At 38.1% G+C, this 13,340-nt stretch overlaps 1 protein-coding gene across 13 annotated transcripts in view; it reads right to left on the bottom strand.

Moving 5' to 3' along the window:
* The window catches only part of LOC115211639 (pleckstrin homology-like domain family B member 1), a 487,008-nt gene that overhangs the window by 133,350 nt on the left and 340,318 nt on the right, over nt 1-13,340 (bottom strand). For all 13 annotated transcript variants that reach the window (XR_004999075.1, XR_004999074.1, XR_004999079.1 and 10 more), the window contains one exon: nt 610-735. Coding sequence is in view for 3 of the 13 variants with exons in the window: in XM_036502721.1 (XP_036358614.1) it covers nt 610-735 (126 nt within the window). In the remaining 10 variants the exon portion in view is untranslated. The remainder of the gene's footprint in view (nt 1-609; nt 736-13,340) is intronic.

Below are 13,340 nucleotides of genomic sequence, written 5' to 3'. Positions count from 1 at the left end.
TGTAGTTCATAAGCAAGCTACTTACCACACAGCCACTCCTATGCCTATAAGCTTTGATCAACCCAGGGCTATAGAAGGTACTTGCCCTAGGTGCTATGCTGTGAGACTGAACATGAAACCATGTGGTAGGAGAACCAAATTTGTTAACAACACATTTTATGATCAACAGATTGATAACTTGACAAACACAGATGGATAGATAGATAGAGATAGATAGACAGACAGATATATATGTTTTAAATCCCGCGACTCTTAATGTTTTAAATCCCGCCGAGCTCAACTTTACCATAAGCACCATCCGACTGTGGCCGTTTGCCAGCCCCGTCTGGCACTCACTACACTCATGGAGTGGTTGGCGTTAGGAAGGGCATCCAGCCGTAGAAACATTGCCAGATGAGACTGGGCCTGGTGCAGCCTTCTGGGCTTCCCAGACCCCAGTTGAACCGTCCAACCCATGCTAGCATGGAAAGCGGACACTAAATGATGATGATGATGATGATGATGATATATATATGGAGAGAGAGAGAGAGAGAGAGAGAGAGAGAGAGAGAGAGAGAGAGAGAGAGAGAGAGAGAGAGAGAGAGAGAGAGAGAGCAAATATTAACATACTTCTCTGATAGCTTCATTCTCCTGGTTTTCAATTTCTACAATTTCTTTCTTCAAGTCTGCAATTTTCAACAGTAAGTCTCCCTTTGATTTCTTCAATCTGCCCAACTGACGCCACAATTCAGATTCCTTAGAAGAAACACAGAAATAGATTTCATACAGAATTGCAAATTCAATGAAGTACTCATCAACTTCTGACAAATGATAGTGGTCTTCTAAGTATTAGTGATACCAGTAATATAATGAGGTTGACTCAACAGACTAGCTCACCACCTCTATAAAATTGGGCAGAAAAACAAGTGATTTCCTTTTCATTGTTTTCTGACTTCTAATCTGTCTGCTGTTGACAAAACAAAATAGAGGTGGAGTATGATGCCACAGGTAAAAAAATATACAATAATAAACCTAAAATAATAGTTCTAAACAGAATTCAATAAAGCAATATTGAACATTATAGACTAGAAAAGGAAGTGGTAAATAAAACAAGAAAGATTGATTATTAACTTTTGAGTCTTGATTTGAAACACTGCCTTATGTTTTAAGGAAGTTTTATTTTACTTGCTGGGTCTGCAAGAAGGAGCAGTGCTTATGACCTTTGCAGCCCTTCATTTATACCACTGATGATCCTCTTGAACCTTTCTAAGTTAACACCTGTGGAACAGGTACAAGCAGGGAGCATCAAAGAGAAAATTGTCTCAGTAAAACAAAATGAAGACCAGACCGTTCCATGTCATATATGATTCCAAGATTAGTTTTAGCAGAACATTCATCTCCAAGAACATACATTTCCCAAGAAACTGAAATAACTAAGCTTCTACACCAATTCTTGCCAGAGTTAAGGTAACAAATTTACAACTGCTACAATTAATCTATCTTATTTCCTCAGTGCTATACTAGGTAATATGTCTTGTCTAGATTTTTAACTGACTCTCGTGTCTCTCTTACTCATCACATATATATATATACACTCATACACGAGAGAAAGATAAAACGTTAGGTCTATAAGAGTTACTTCCCTTTAATTATTATCTCTAATTTAAAATTTACTTCGTCTTGCTCAGCAATAAATATTCCAAACAGGGAAACGGAAGCGGAAGTAGTAACGTCTTATTCTACACACACATATATACCCTCGTTTCTAATCCATACACAAACACGCACCACCTCCTTGATTCTGATACCTACTTACAGACAACTGGTTCTAGTCCCTGCCTACCTTGGAATCCATTATCAAACCCTCCAGAACATTCTACATTAGCTACGAGAAGTAACCTTATGCTGGCTTTAAACTAAAACTGATCTTAATTGAAATGTTGTAACTAGTTATGCTATTTAATAGTAGAAGTTAATGGTTATGTTGAGTTCAAATCTTCCCAAAGTCAGCCTTACAGCTCATCCTTCAGTGGTTGACATAATAAGGTATCTGATGTACCACTCAAATACAGGGCTTGCTATAATGAAGTCCCGTTCATACGGGGCTTATTTAATGAACAGCTTTGCAGTATTTTGTCTGTCTTTATGTTCTGAGTTCAAATTCCGCTGAGGTTGACTTTCGGAAACAATTTTTCATGCTAAGAGTTGCTGAAGCATGGAACAGACTGCCGACATCAGTTGTTAGTTGTCGGAGCATTGCATCCTTCAAAACTTCCATGCTTCCTGAGATTCACCAACACTACACCTGATTTTCTCCCCTCCATACACACGCAGGCATGTATCTGATTCATACACTGTTCACTTCCAAGACATTCGTACGTTACTGCTTATGCTTTATATGCACTTTTGACAAGTTGTGGAGCACCTGAGCACTGTATACAATAATTTCATTATTATTATTATTATTACCTTTCCTTCTTTTCAGGGTCAATAAAATAAGTACCAGTTGAGTACTGGAGTCAATATTTCAACTTAGCCCCTCCCGAAATTGCTGACCTTGAGCCAAAATTTGAAATCGCCGTAGTCGTCGTTATTATTATTATTATTATTATTATCATCATTATTAATAATAATAATAATAATAATAATAAGGCGGCAAGCTGGCAGAATTGTTAGCAAGCTGGGCAAAATGCTTAGCAGAATTTCATCTGTCAGTACATTCTGAGTTCAACTTTGCCTTTCATCCTTTCAGGGTTGATAAAATAAGTACCATTTGGGCTTTGGGGTTGATGTAATCGACTTACTCACTGCACCGAATTTACTGGCCTTGTACCTAAATTTGAAACCACTGTTTCAAAGGCAGTGGAAGGCAGAAATTGTAGGAATCCAGACTAAAAATGGTAGAATTGGAAAGGAACTAGACCAAAAAATGGCAAATGAATCACACAGTCCATCCACTCAGTGGGCTGTTACAGTTTCATCGTCATCATTTCACATCTGTTTTCCATGCTGGCATGGGTCGGATGAATTGACCGCAGCTAGCAAGCAGGGTAGCTGCATCAGGTTCCAATCTAATTTAGCTTGGTTTTTATGACTGGATGCCCTTCCTAATACCAACCACTTCGCAGAGTGTGCTAGGTGATTTTCACGTGGCACTAGCATGGCTGCCTTTATGTGGCACTGGCATGGGTGCTTTTTATGTGGCACTGGCACAGGGCTCTTGCAGGCCAATCCTCTTCCGTAGGGGAAGCAGCATTAACACTTCTGTTGTGGAGGATGGGTCAGCAAGGAGTCAAATGTCCTTTGACATCTCCTATGTAAGGTTTAGTGTCTTGAGATCATCCTTCAGTACTTCATCCAATGTCTTCCTGGCTCTTTTCTTTGACAAGGTATAGGTTGACCTTAAGGTCGCAGAAAAGGGTATTAGCCCAGGATGCCATGTAATGTTATTATAACTGGGACCTTGTGGTGACAAACAAACCTCTTAACCATTTGGCCATCATGTGCTTAGACACGCACATATAACATACATTTATATGTGTGTGTAAGATCACTCATCATCTCCTTATCACTCATCCCCCTACCACTCAACTATCAACTGTTCTATTTTGCAGTTGTAATTAATGAAAGTAGAACCGGTTGCTACATTTCATAACATCATTCTTTCAGTACTGCAAATCATCACCCACTCCCTTTCTCCTGATCCACATAACCACCCTAACTCATATTTACTATCAATCCTCTTCACCCTTGTTCACCCTCAATATACTTCCAAGCACCTTCACTCCTATTTCTAGCCATTTTTAGCACACACTCCCACCTACATTCTTACAACTATTTCCTGTCCATCTTGATTCCTCTGTCTTCAAGGTGTCATCTATTTACCTTCACGGACAAGTCATCTTTAGTGTATACTCTGGTTCTTCATCCCATCCACCCCCGCACTCACCCATATATAATGAAGAGTTATCATAGATCTTTTCCACAACAATAAAATAGTTCTTGTTCCTCATACCACAGAATAACCTATGAACAGCTCATATAAATTTACCTATTTCTCTTTCATAATCCCACACAGTTGAGGGGTCCATTATTCTAGCAAGTTGCAAAGTGACCTCACTTATGTTGGTGCAATAAAAACGGTACCCAGTACACTGTAAAAGTTACTGTCATTAGGGAGGGTATTAAGCAGTAGAAACCCTGACAAAACTGAAACATATGAGTAACACTGGACCCTATTGAGTCATCAAATCCATGAGTAGAAAATATGATGATTGTTTATATATTTCCTGAGCGCCATACTAATATAATTGTTCGTTTGTTTTCCACCTGCCTTCGTCTTTTGTCTATTTTCATAAAGCTTCCCGTTATATATATATATATATAGTGTGTGTGTGGTTGTGGGTGTTTGAGTGACATTGTGAAGACAAAAGATAATTGGAAGAAAGAGGAATTGTTGCTTCTGCAGATTATATCTGTACAAGTTGTCTACAGACAGGTAAAAAGAAAACCAGTGGTAGGAATTTTTAACACATAAGTGTTGAAAATTTCAATTAAGCTATGATTAATGAGATTTTCAAAGCTGACAGAATAAAATGGGAAAGTATTTTGAAAGTTGACATAATTTATAATTCTAAAGGTATGAATAGTTAGAGGAGAATTTAGTTCTTCCTAATTGTGTCATAGTACTTGAGATATGGGGAAGGACTTAGAAATTGAATTATGACAAGTAACAAATAACTATTTAAACATAAGAAGCACAGCAAATATAATAAAACAAATATTTAAAAGAAGCTAATTTTTAAAACTTTCTTTCATCTCTTTTATAACCTTCATTGATTTTTTTATTGTTTGTTTCTATAGCTTCGCTGGTTTAGATTTAATTGCAAGAGAGAAGGTGCTAGTGAAGTAAAATAGCTCCCTTCACTCAGACATGGTTATGAGGTTGGTCCAATTAACCTGAAATACCAAGCCTAAGAAGACTGAAATATGTCCAGCATTGTCACCAAACTGATAGCTGTTATAACTCTATTCAGAATTAAAATACATTATAGGAATCTACTTTGATATATTACTGGTGTGTTATGTTATCAACACCAGAAAGACAAAAGTTGACTTCAGTGAGATTTAAGTAAATAATGCAGGAATGTTTGCTGACACTAACAATTCTGCCAATACAATATTTTTACCTCACAACAGGTACAATTTTGATTACAGTTCCTTAGGTAGTTGCATTTATGTTTATAGTTTGAATTTTAAAATGCCACAACCTGCATCATGGTTGAGTTAAGGCCAAATCTGGTCGTAACTCCAATATGATGCAACTTTAACCAATCCAAATACTTAAGACTAGATATCAATAAAAAATATTACATCCCATTATATTTGGAGTCAGGTATCAATAAATAAAATTGCAGTTATATTAATGATACTGAACTTGAAAATGTGACAGTTTATTCTTCTATTATAGTGATTTCTTTAAAGTCAATCACTTGTGTGATTTACTGGTTTAATGTGTTGATTCAGCAGACCTATGATTGTCTAACCATGGCAATCCTATCAGTTTGTCAGACAGCATATTTCAAGTGAATTAGAAGTCTTCTTACATGGTCTCTCAACCTGCTAAAAATAGCAACCAAATATCCTTCAAATCACATCCTTCTATCTTAAAAAAAGGAAGGACACCTTCGGTAATGTAGTTATCTCCTGCAAGAAAAACAGGATAGCAATTCTTGGCAAATGTCTTTGATCATATATCAGATGTATCAAGGCTGACCTGGGGCTATACAACAAAAAGTAAAACAGTGTTCCTATAGATACATTATCCAATGTGTTCCTCCTTTTCCAACATGAAGTGTGATTTGAGGAAGATTTGGCTACTATTTCTGGTGGACTGAATAACAATATAAAAGCTTCCTTGATGGCATGTATTGTTATTGTTAATGGTGTTAGGAATCTGAAAGAGAGTTGCAGGGCTTCATACAGGATATTCCATCATCTAGGTTTGTCATACTAGGGAACATGCAGTGCTTCACACCACAACATATTACTCTGTAGGTTTGTCATATAAGGGGTACCTGAGGTGTATCACACTAAACATTCCACCCTGTGAAGTTACTTCGAATGTACTAAGAGAGCAACATGGCAGCCTTGGTTAGTTGTTGACAGTTTAAGGTAGAAATTGACATAGAGTTAGATGTGGGTGGGAAGTCTAGATGAATTGTCTGGCAATAAAGGGGCAGTCATGTGGAATGGCTGGCATTTGAGAGAGAGAGAGAGAGCACAGATTGTCAAAGTAGTTGTTAACAGGGATTAAGAGAGATTATGGTTTTTGACAGAAGGATTAATATTGTTGAATTAAGTTTGAAAAACATAGGATAAAATGGTTCTGTATGCATACATACACACACACACATGTTTCTGAGATCTTTTATTCTTTCATTAGTTTCAGTCAGAAAAGTGACATTATTCTAGGGTACCATGTTAAAAGATGAATTATGTCAACATGAATACTCAGTCTTGATGTTTTATTGATCTCTGTTCACCTGCTGAGTTTTATCCATTTGGGTAGCTATCTCCATCAAGGTATTTTATCCATTTGGGTAGCTATCTCCATCAAGGTATTTTATCCATTTGGGTAGCTATCACCACCAAGGTATTTCAGGAAGATACTATAAAGTATTTTACCTTAATTTACAGTTATGCCACCATATGGTTAGAGATTCAATCTCACTGCATGGGTGCTGTCAGTATCAACTACTATAGCCTGGGGTTCACCAATACCTTGAGAGTGCAGTTTATAAATGGATACTGAAAGAAGCTTATCAAGTGTGTGTATGTATATGTATGCTATGTGTATGCTGTGCGAATGCTATGTGTGTGTGTGTGTGACAGAGTTTGTATTCTCCCTCATCATATGCATGCTAATTGTAAACAAAAGCCTCCTTGTTCATACAAATGGTGTCATTTGTTTGTAGTTCCCTAAAAGATATACGTCTGCACTGTTCATTGATAGACTGAGGCTCTAAAAAATTATGCCTTAAATAAAATCTCAAATGATCCATGCAAGCATGAAAAATAAAACACCAAAATAATCATGATGAAGGTATATGACATAGTGGTTAAGAGCGCAGCTTACTATCCCCAAGATTCCGAGTTTGATTCCGGGCAGTGACTTGAATAATCATCATCATCATCAGCATCATCATCATTTAGCGTCCGCTTTCCATGCTAGCATGGGTTGGACGGTTCAACTGGGGTCTGGGAGGCCAGAAGGCTGCACCAGGCCCAGTCTGATCTGGCAATGTTTCTACAGCTGGATGCCCTTCCTAACGCCAACCACTCCGTGAGTGTAGTGGGTGCTTTTTACGTGCCAGATGGAGCTGGCAAACGGTCACGGTCGGATGGCGCTTTTTACATGCCACCAGCACGGGGGCCAGGCGAGGCTGCCAACGGCCACCGGCATGGGTGCCCGTTGGGGCGGCGCTGGCAACGGCCATGTTCGGATTGTTCGCTTACATGCCACCGGCACTAGTATCACAGCTACAATTTCCATTGATGTTGATCGATTTCGATTCTGATTCTGATTCTCACTTGCCTCAACAGGTCTTCACAAGTAGAGTTTTGTGTCCAAAGAAGGAAAGGTATGCATAAGTGGACTGACTACATCCCAGGTAGAGGCCATGGGTTATGGTCTCACTTGTCCTGCTTGGTCTTCTCACGCACAGCATACTTCCATAGGTCTCAGTCTCTAGTCATTTCCTCGGTGAGACCTAAAGTTCGAAGGTTGTGCTTCACCACCTCGTCCCAGGTTTTGCTGGGTCTACCTCTTCCACTGGTTCCCTCAACTGCTAGGGTGTGGTACTTTTTCACACAACTATCTTCATCCATTCTTGTCACATGACCATACCAGCGCAAACGTCTCTCTTGCACACCACAACTGATGCTTCTTAAGTCCAACGTTTCTCTCAAGGTACTTACACTATGTCGAGTACGAACACTGACATTACACATCCATCGGAGCATACTGGCTTCATTTCTTGTGAGCTTACGCATATCCTCAGCAGTCATGGCCCATGTTTCACTGCCATGTAGCATGGCTGTTTGTACACATGCATCATACAGTCTGCCTTTTACTCTGAGCGAGAGGCCTTTTGTCACCAGCAGAGGTAAGGGCTCTCTGAACTTTGCCTAGGCTATTCTTACTCCAGCAGTTACACTTTCAGCACACTCACCCCTGCTACTGACTTGGTCACCTAGGTAACGGAAGCTAATAATAATCATAATAATAATAATAATAACATTGAAAAATACCTTGGGAATGAGAACTCAGGTTCGAAATTTCACCAAGACACCTGATGAAGTCTGGAGGGTATATCAGCCGAAACGTTGTGTTAACAACAAACAAGATGAGGACAAATATCTGTCAAATGTAAATAATGTAAGACCTATCAAGGCGAACAAAATCACAGTCTTAGCAGATACCAATGTCATGCAAATTGGCACCTGTGCCAGTGGAATGTAAACACAGTCTGGTGTCATGCAAATGGCATCCGTGTCGGTGGCATGTAAAAGCACTCATTACACTCTTGGAGTGGAAGGGCATTCAACCATAAAAAAACCCTGCCAAATCAGACTAGGGTCTGATGCAGCCTTCCATAACAGAACAATTTGATGTCAGTCTCAGAACAGCTATCAGGTATCTCCACAGACTTGGCTACTATGGCAGAACTGCAAGAAGGAAGCAACATCTTTGACCAGCTAATATCAAATGGAGAATAGATTGGACCAGTGAGATGGTAGAGAAGCCACTAGCACTTTGGGACACTGTCATATTCTCTGATGAGTCCAGATTTACTTTATTTTCTGACAGTGGACGAGTGTGGGTTTCAAGACTCTGTGATCAAGAATTTGACATGAAAAGACTGCAACCAACAATGAAACATGACAGCTAGTCTGTGATGGTTTGTAGAGTAATTTGGAGCAACGGTTGATCAGAGCTGGTGGAGTGGGAGGGAAACATAAGCTCAGATAAATATGTGTCCATATTGCAGAAAGGACTGCTTACAATCTTCTTCAGTGGTGAAATGATTAAAGAAAACTCTTTATTTATAGAAGATGGGGCTCCTTGTCACTCAGCTAAAAAGACCCAAGATTGGTTGAAAGAGAATGGCATTAAAAAGCTTTCATGGTCAAGTCAGTCACCAGATATGAGGTCTATTGAACACCTCTGGGGAATAATGGACAGGACACTTTTTAAAAAAAACAAGAAAGCATTTCCAAAGCCAGATCTTTTGAGATTACTGCATGAAACTTGGCAAGAAATTCCTCAAAAGAATATACATCATCTGATCAGTAGCATGCCTAATAGGATCCATGCATTGATAAGTGCAAAGGGCATGTCAACTAGATATTCACATTATAATAATTAATAAATAATTTGAATTTATAATTTTAGATTAAAACAAATTTAATGATTATAAGGTTCTCTATTTACTTTCGTCATGTCGCCTCGAATGGCTTCTGTGCCGGTGGCACATAAAAAAGCACCAACCGATCGTGGCCGATGCCAGACCCCTCTGGCACCCGTGCAGGTGGCACGTAAAAAGCACCCACTACACTCGCGGAGTGGTTGGCGTTAGGAAGGGCATCAAGCTGTAGAAACACTGCCAGATCAGACTGGACCCCGGTCGAACTATCCAACCCGTGCTAGCGCAGAAAACGGATGTTAAACGATGATGATGATGATATACAGGCGGCGAGCTGGCAGAAATGTTAGCACGCCGGGCGAAATGCGTAGCCGTATTTCGTCTGTCATTACGTTCTGGGTTCAAATTCCGCCGAGGTCGACTTTGCCTTTCATCCTTTCAGGGTCGATAAATTAAGTACCAGTTATGCACTGGGGTCGATGTAATCGACTAATCCGCTTGTCTGTCCCCTCTGTGTTTAGCCCCTTATGGGTAGTAAAGATATATATATATATATATATATATATATATATATATATATCGACATCACTTGAAAACATTTACTTTAAATAGAAAATATATACAACTGTAAGCCTACCTTTGCACCATCCTGTGTATATTTAGTTACTCTATCAGAAATAACAGCCCAAGCTCTCTCAAATTACATCCTAATGGATAAAAATATGGAGGATGCATTAAATAATGTAGCCCTAAGTCTTTCATAGGTCTGCTGTTTCAAGGCTAAACAACAACAACAGTATCTTCAGGTAAGTCATTTAGTGAGGGAGTTTTCAGCAGACAGACAGGTCCGATCCTGTCAAACTGTCCAATCCAGTCTGACATTTGAATCCCTCATAAAGAGATTCACTACTTGCACAGTAACATTATTAAGTCAGCAATCACAATTTTCCACCTGCACATGTCTGGTGAAAAGCTGGTTTTCTTGTCAATTAAGTTCCTTTTGTCAGAAACTTGAATAAGAGGATAGTCTGTGTTTACAGACAGGTGTGGTCAGAGCCAGGTGAAGTTACAGGTAGTGATCATTGTTCAGGTAAGCTCTTCAAAAACCATAACATCTTCCAACAAGAGAAAGTTGATAATCTGGTTTGGTGGTTGTTGTTCAAACTTGGATTAGCCTTGTTCAAACAGACATACAATCAAAATTTTCCAGCTGTGACCATCCTAACTTTCTTCTACATACAGTATAAGTTAAGTTAAGTTAAGTATATCTAGGACAACAATTATACAATGTGTCCTTCCTGTTTTCTTTTTTTTTTTAATGTAAATCAGGGTGTTGTGATTTGAGAGGGGGGTGTATTGGCTACTACTTCTAGCAAGTCAAGTGTCCATGTAGAAGCTCTACTGTTTGCATGTTGATAGTTTGATTGTTGTTTAGTCCTAGGTGAACTCTATGACCAAACACATTCAGATCATAACTCATATATTTCTGTCTAAAGTCTAATGTGTTCTTGTTTTAATAATAATTAGATTTTATATAAGGAAATTTGGCTGCTATTTCTAGATGCTCATATTGGGCTGACTAAAACCAATGAGGAATGCAGTAACAAGATGGTAGTAGTTGTAAATTTAACAAATTGTTTCTTCATTAATAGATTCATGAGGTAGGGTAGAAACTGAAGTATACGAGAGCAAAGATACTGACGTAACACACACACACACACACACTGCATAGATATGATGTAACATAAACTACAGGATAGGCAGATAAACAATTTATGTGTGTGCACACATGAATGTATATACCCTATGTATAACTATCTACGAGTGTGTGCGCATGTGTGTCACACACACAGACACACACACACATGAATATAGGTAGTTCAGAGTGTTTCTTTGTTAAGTTATCTTAAAACTGGAGCCAAGATCAAAACAAACATTTATTTAGAATTGAGATAAGCTGGAGAACTAAGATGATATTGTTTGACTTAGTAATAACACAATTTACAAGTCACCCTTCTAACATCGCTTTTGCTGGAGAAATAAAGTCCATGTGCTTTCATAAAGCCTGTAATTTTTAATACATTTGGGGCTTACTTCACAGTGTAACACCTGCAATAGATTATCAGTAATTACAATTTGAGCATCAACCTTAGGTAAACAACAGTTGTTTGACCTTAAAATTGCCTGCGGTTATAACAGATTAAACAGCTAAGTTTTAGGTGTAGGAAAAAAACTGGAAACTAATTCAAAATTTTAACCGTTTTGCATGGTGACCAATCCCACACTCTTATTTTAAGGTGTAGAATAATTTCATACTTCGGATTCTACATAATAATTTCTTACATAATCACAAGGCCAGAAATTTGAGGGAGAAGGAACAGTTGATGAGATCAAGCCTAGTATTTGACTGGTACTTTATTTCATTGATCATAGAAGAATGAAAGGCAAAGTTAACCTCAGCAGAATTTGAACTCAGAACATAAAGGGCTGTGAATAAATACTGCAATGCTCAAATGATTCCTGTTATTCTCCACCCTAATGAATTCCACATAATAGCAAAATACACATCACAATCAATGAAGAAGACAGAATAACAATTTCAGCAGAACATGATCTAAATGATGTGAGTGACAGGTAGATCAATCAAGAAACAGAACCATTAACAATCATGATGGCAGTATGAGATAATTGATGAAAGATAGAATGACAACTTCAACAAAATTAGATATAAATGGAGCAATTAACAGGTAGATACACAAGATTATTGAACCAGCCAATGAATAAGTGATAAAGAAATAAACATATTTGAAAAGAAATAAAATACAGCTTAGGAAAATGGGATTTGATTATGCATTAGATAATCTATCTAGGTTGTCCCACGGGATACTCCTATTAGATAAGCAAAGACAAAATAATCAGTAAATTGGGAATTGAACTCATGACCTTACTATCACGTGCCAAATACCCTAACCACTAAGCCATATGGGATATGTGACAGCATGGCAAATTATAAATGATGATGATGGTAGTGGAGTGATGGTGAATGTGTTAGTGGTAGTGGTGAAGGTGATGGTTTTTGGATGGTGACAGTGGTGGTGATGGTATTGATGGTGGTGGTAAAAGCTGTTTGGCAACAGTAATAATGAGTTTCTCTTTAAATCTCTCATTTTCATGACATAAATAAACAAGTCAATAATTCCATCTGAACCATTATAAATACCAGGAAGATATATTAAAATATCTCCTACAATTATTCCTCATTATCATGGGTACACATTTGTTGAGGTCAATGATGATTGCCAGCTTAATTTAACATCTATGAAGCAGCACAAGATTATGTAGGTCAATCTGAGATCCACAAGTCCTATCACCAACCAAGTAGAAGATGGATGTCAGCTACTTTGCATTGCTTTATACACACATGCTTACAGTTGAGGTGTTCGGTCAGTGATGTATCAAAAATTTGATCTCCATCATAGATTATATGTCTCTAAATATGTTGATTATCATTCAACCATTTGTTCTGCCACTAAATGTGCATGAATTTTCCTCAGACATTTCTGGTGATATATTTCTAACATCTAGAGATGTCAACTAGTCCAGGCTTCAGAGCCATAGAGGAGTTACAACAATGGCCATTGTACTATTACATTAAATAGTAAAGAAGAAAAGTGTGCATAGTTCTGTAGAAGCATTAAATATCATTCTGTAGGCTGTTCATATAGAATTTTCTATTCTTAATAGGTGAGAAACATTGTCATTCATAAACACAGATCTTCTCCCATGCAAAGGTGAGGAGTGGTGTTATGTGAACATCAGGCTTTTCTGGAATGGTTTAAAAAATCAACTACATCTGGGAATGAGTTTTGGACTCAGCTGGTCAAGATCTTACCATTATTTTCCTGAGTTCATCAAATAATGATTACTAATACA

This window comes from Octopus sinensis, linkage group LG5 (genome assembly GCF_006345805.1).
Source record: "Octopus sinensis linkage group LG5, ASM634580v1, whole genome shotgun sequence".
Classification (NCBI taxonomy): domain Eukaryota; kingdom Metazoa; phylum Mollusca; class Cephalopoda; order Octopoda; family Octopodidae; genus Octopus; species Octopus sinensis.
This window is presented reverse-complemented; position numbering and strand designations above follow the sequence as displayed.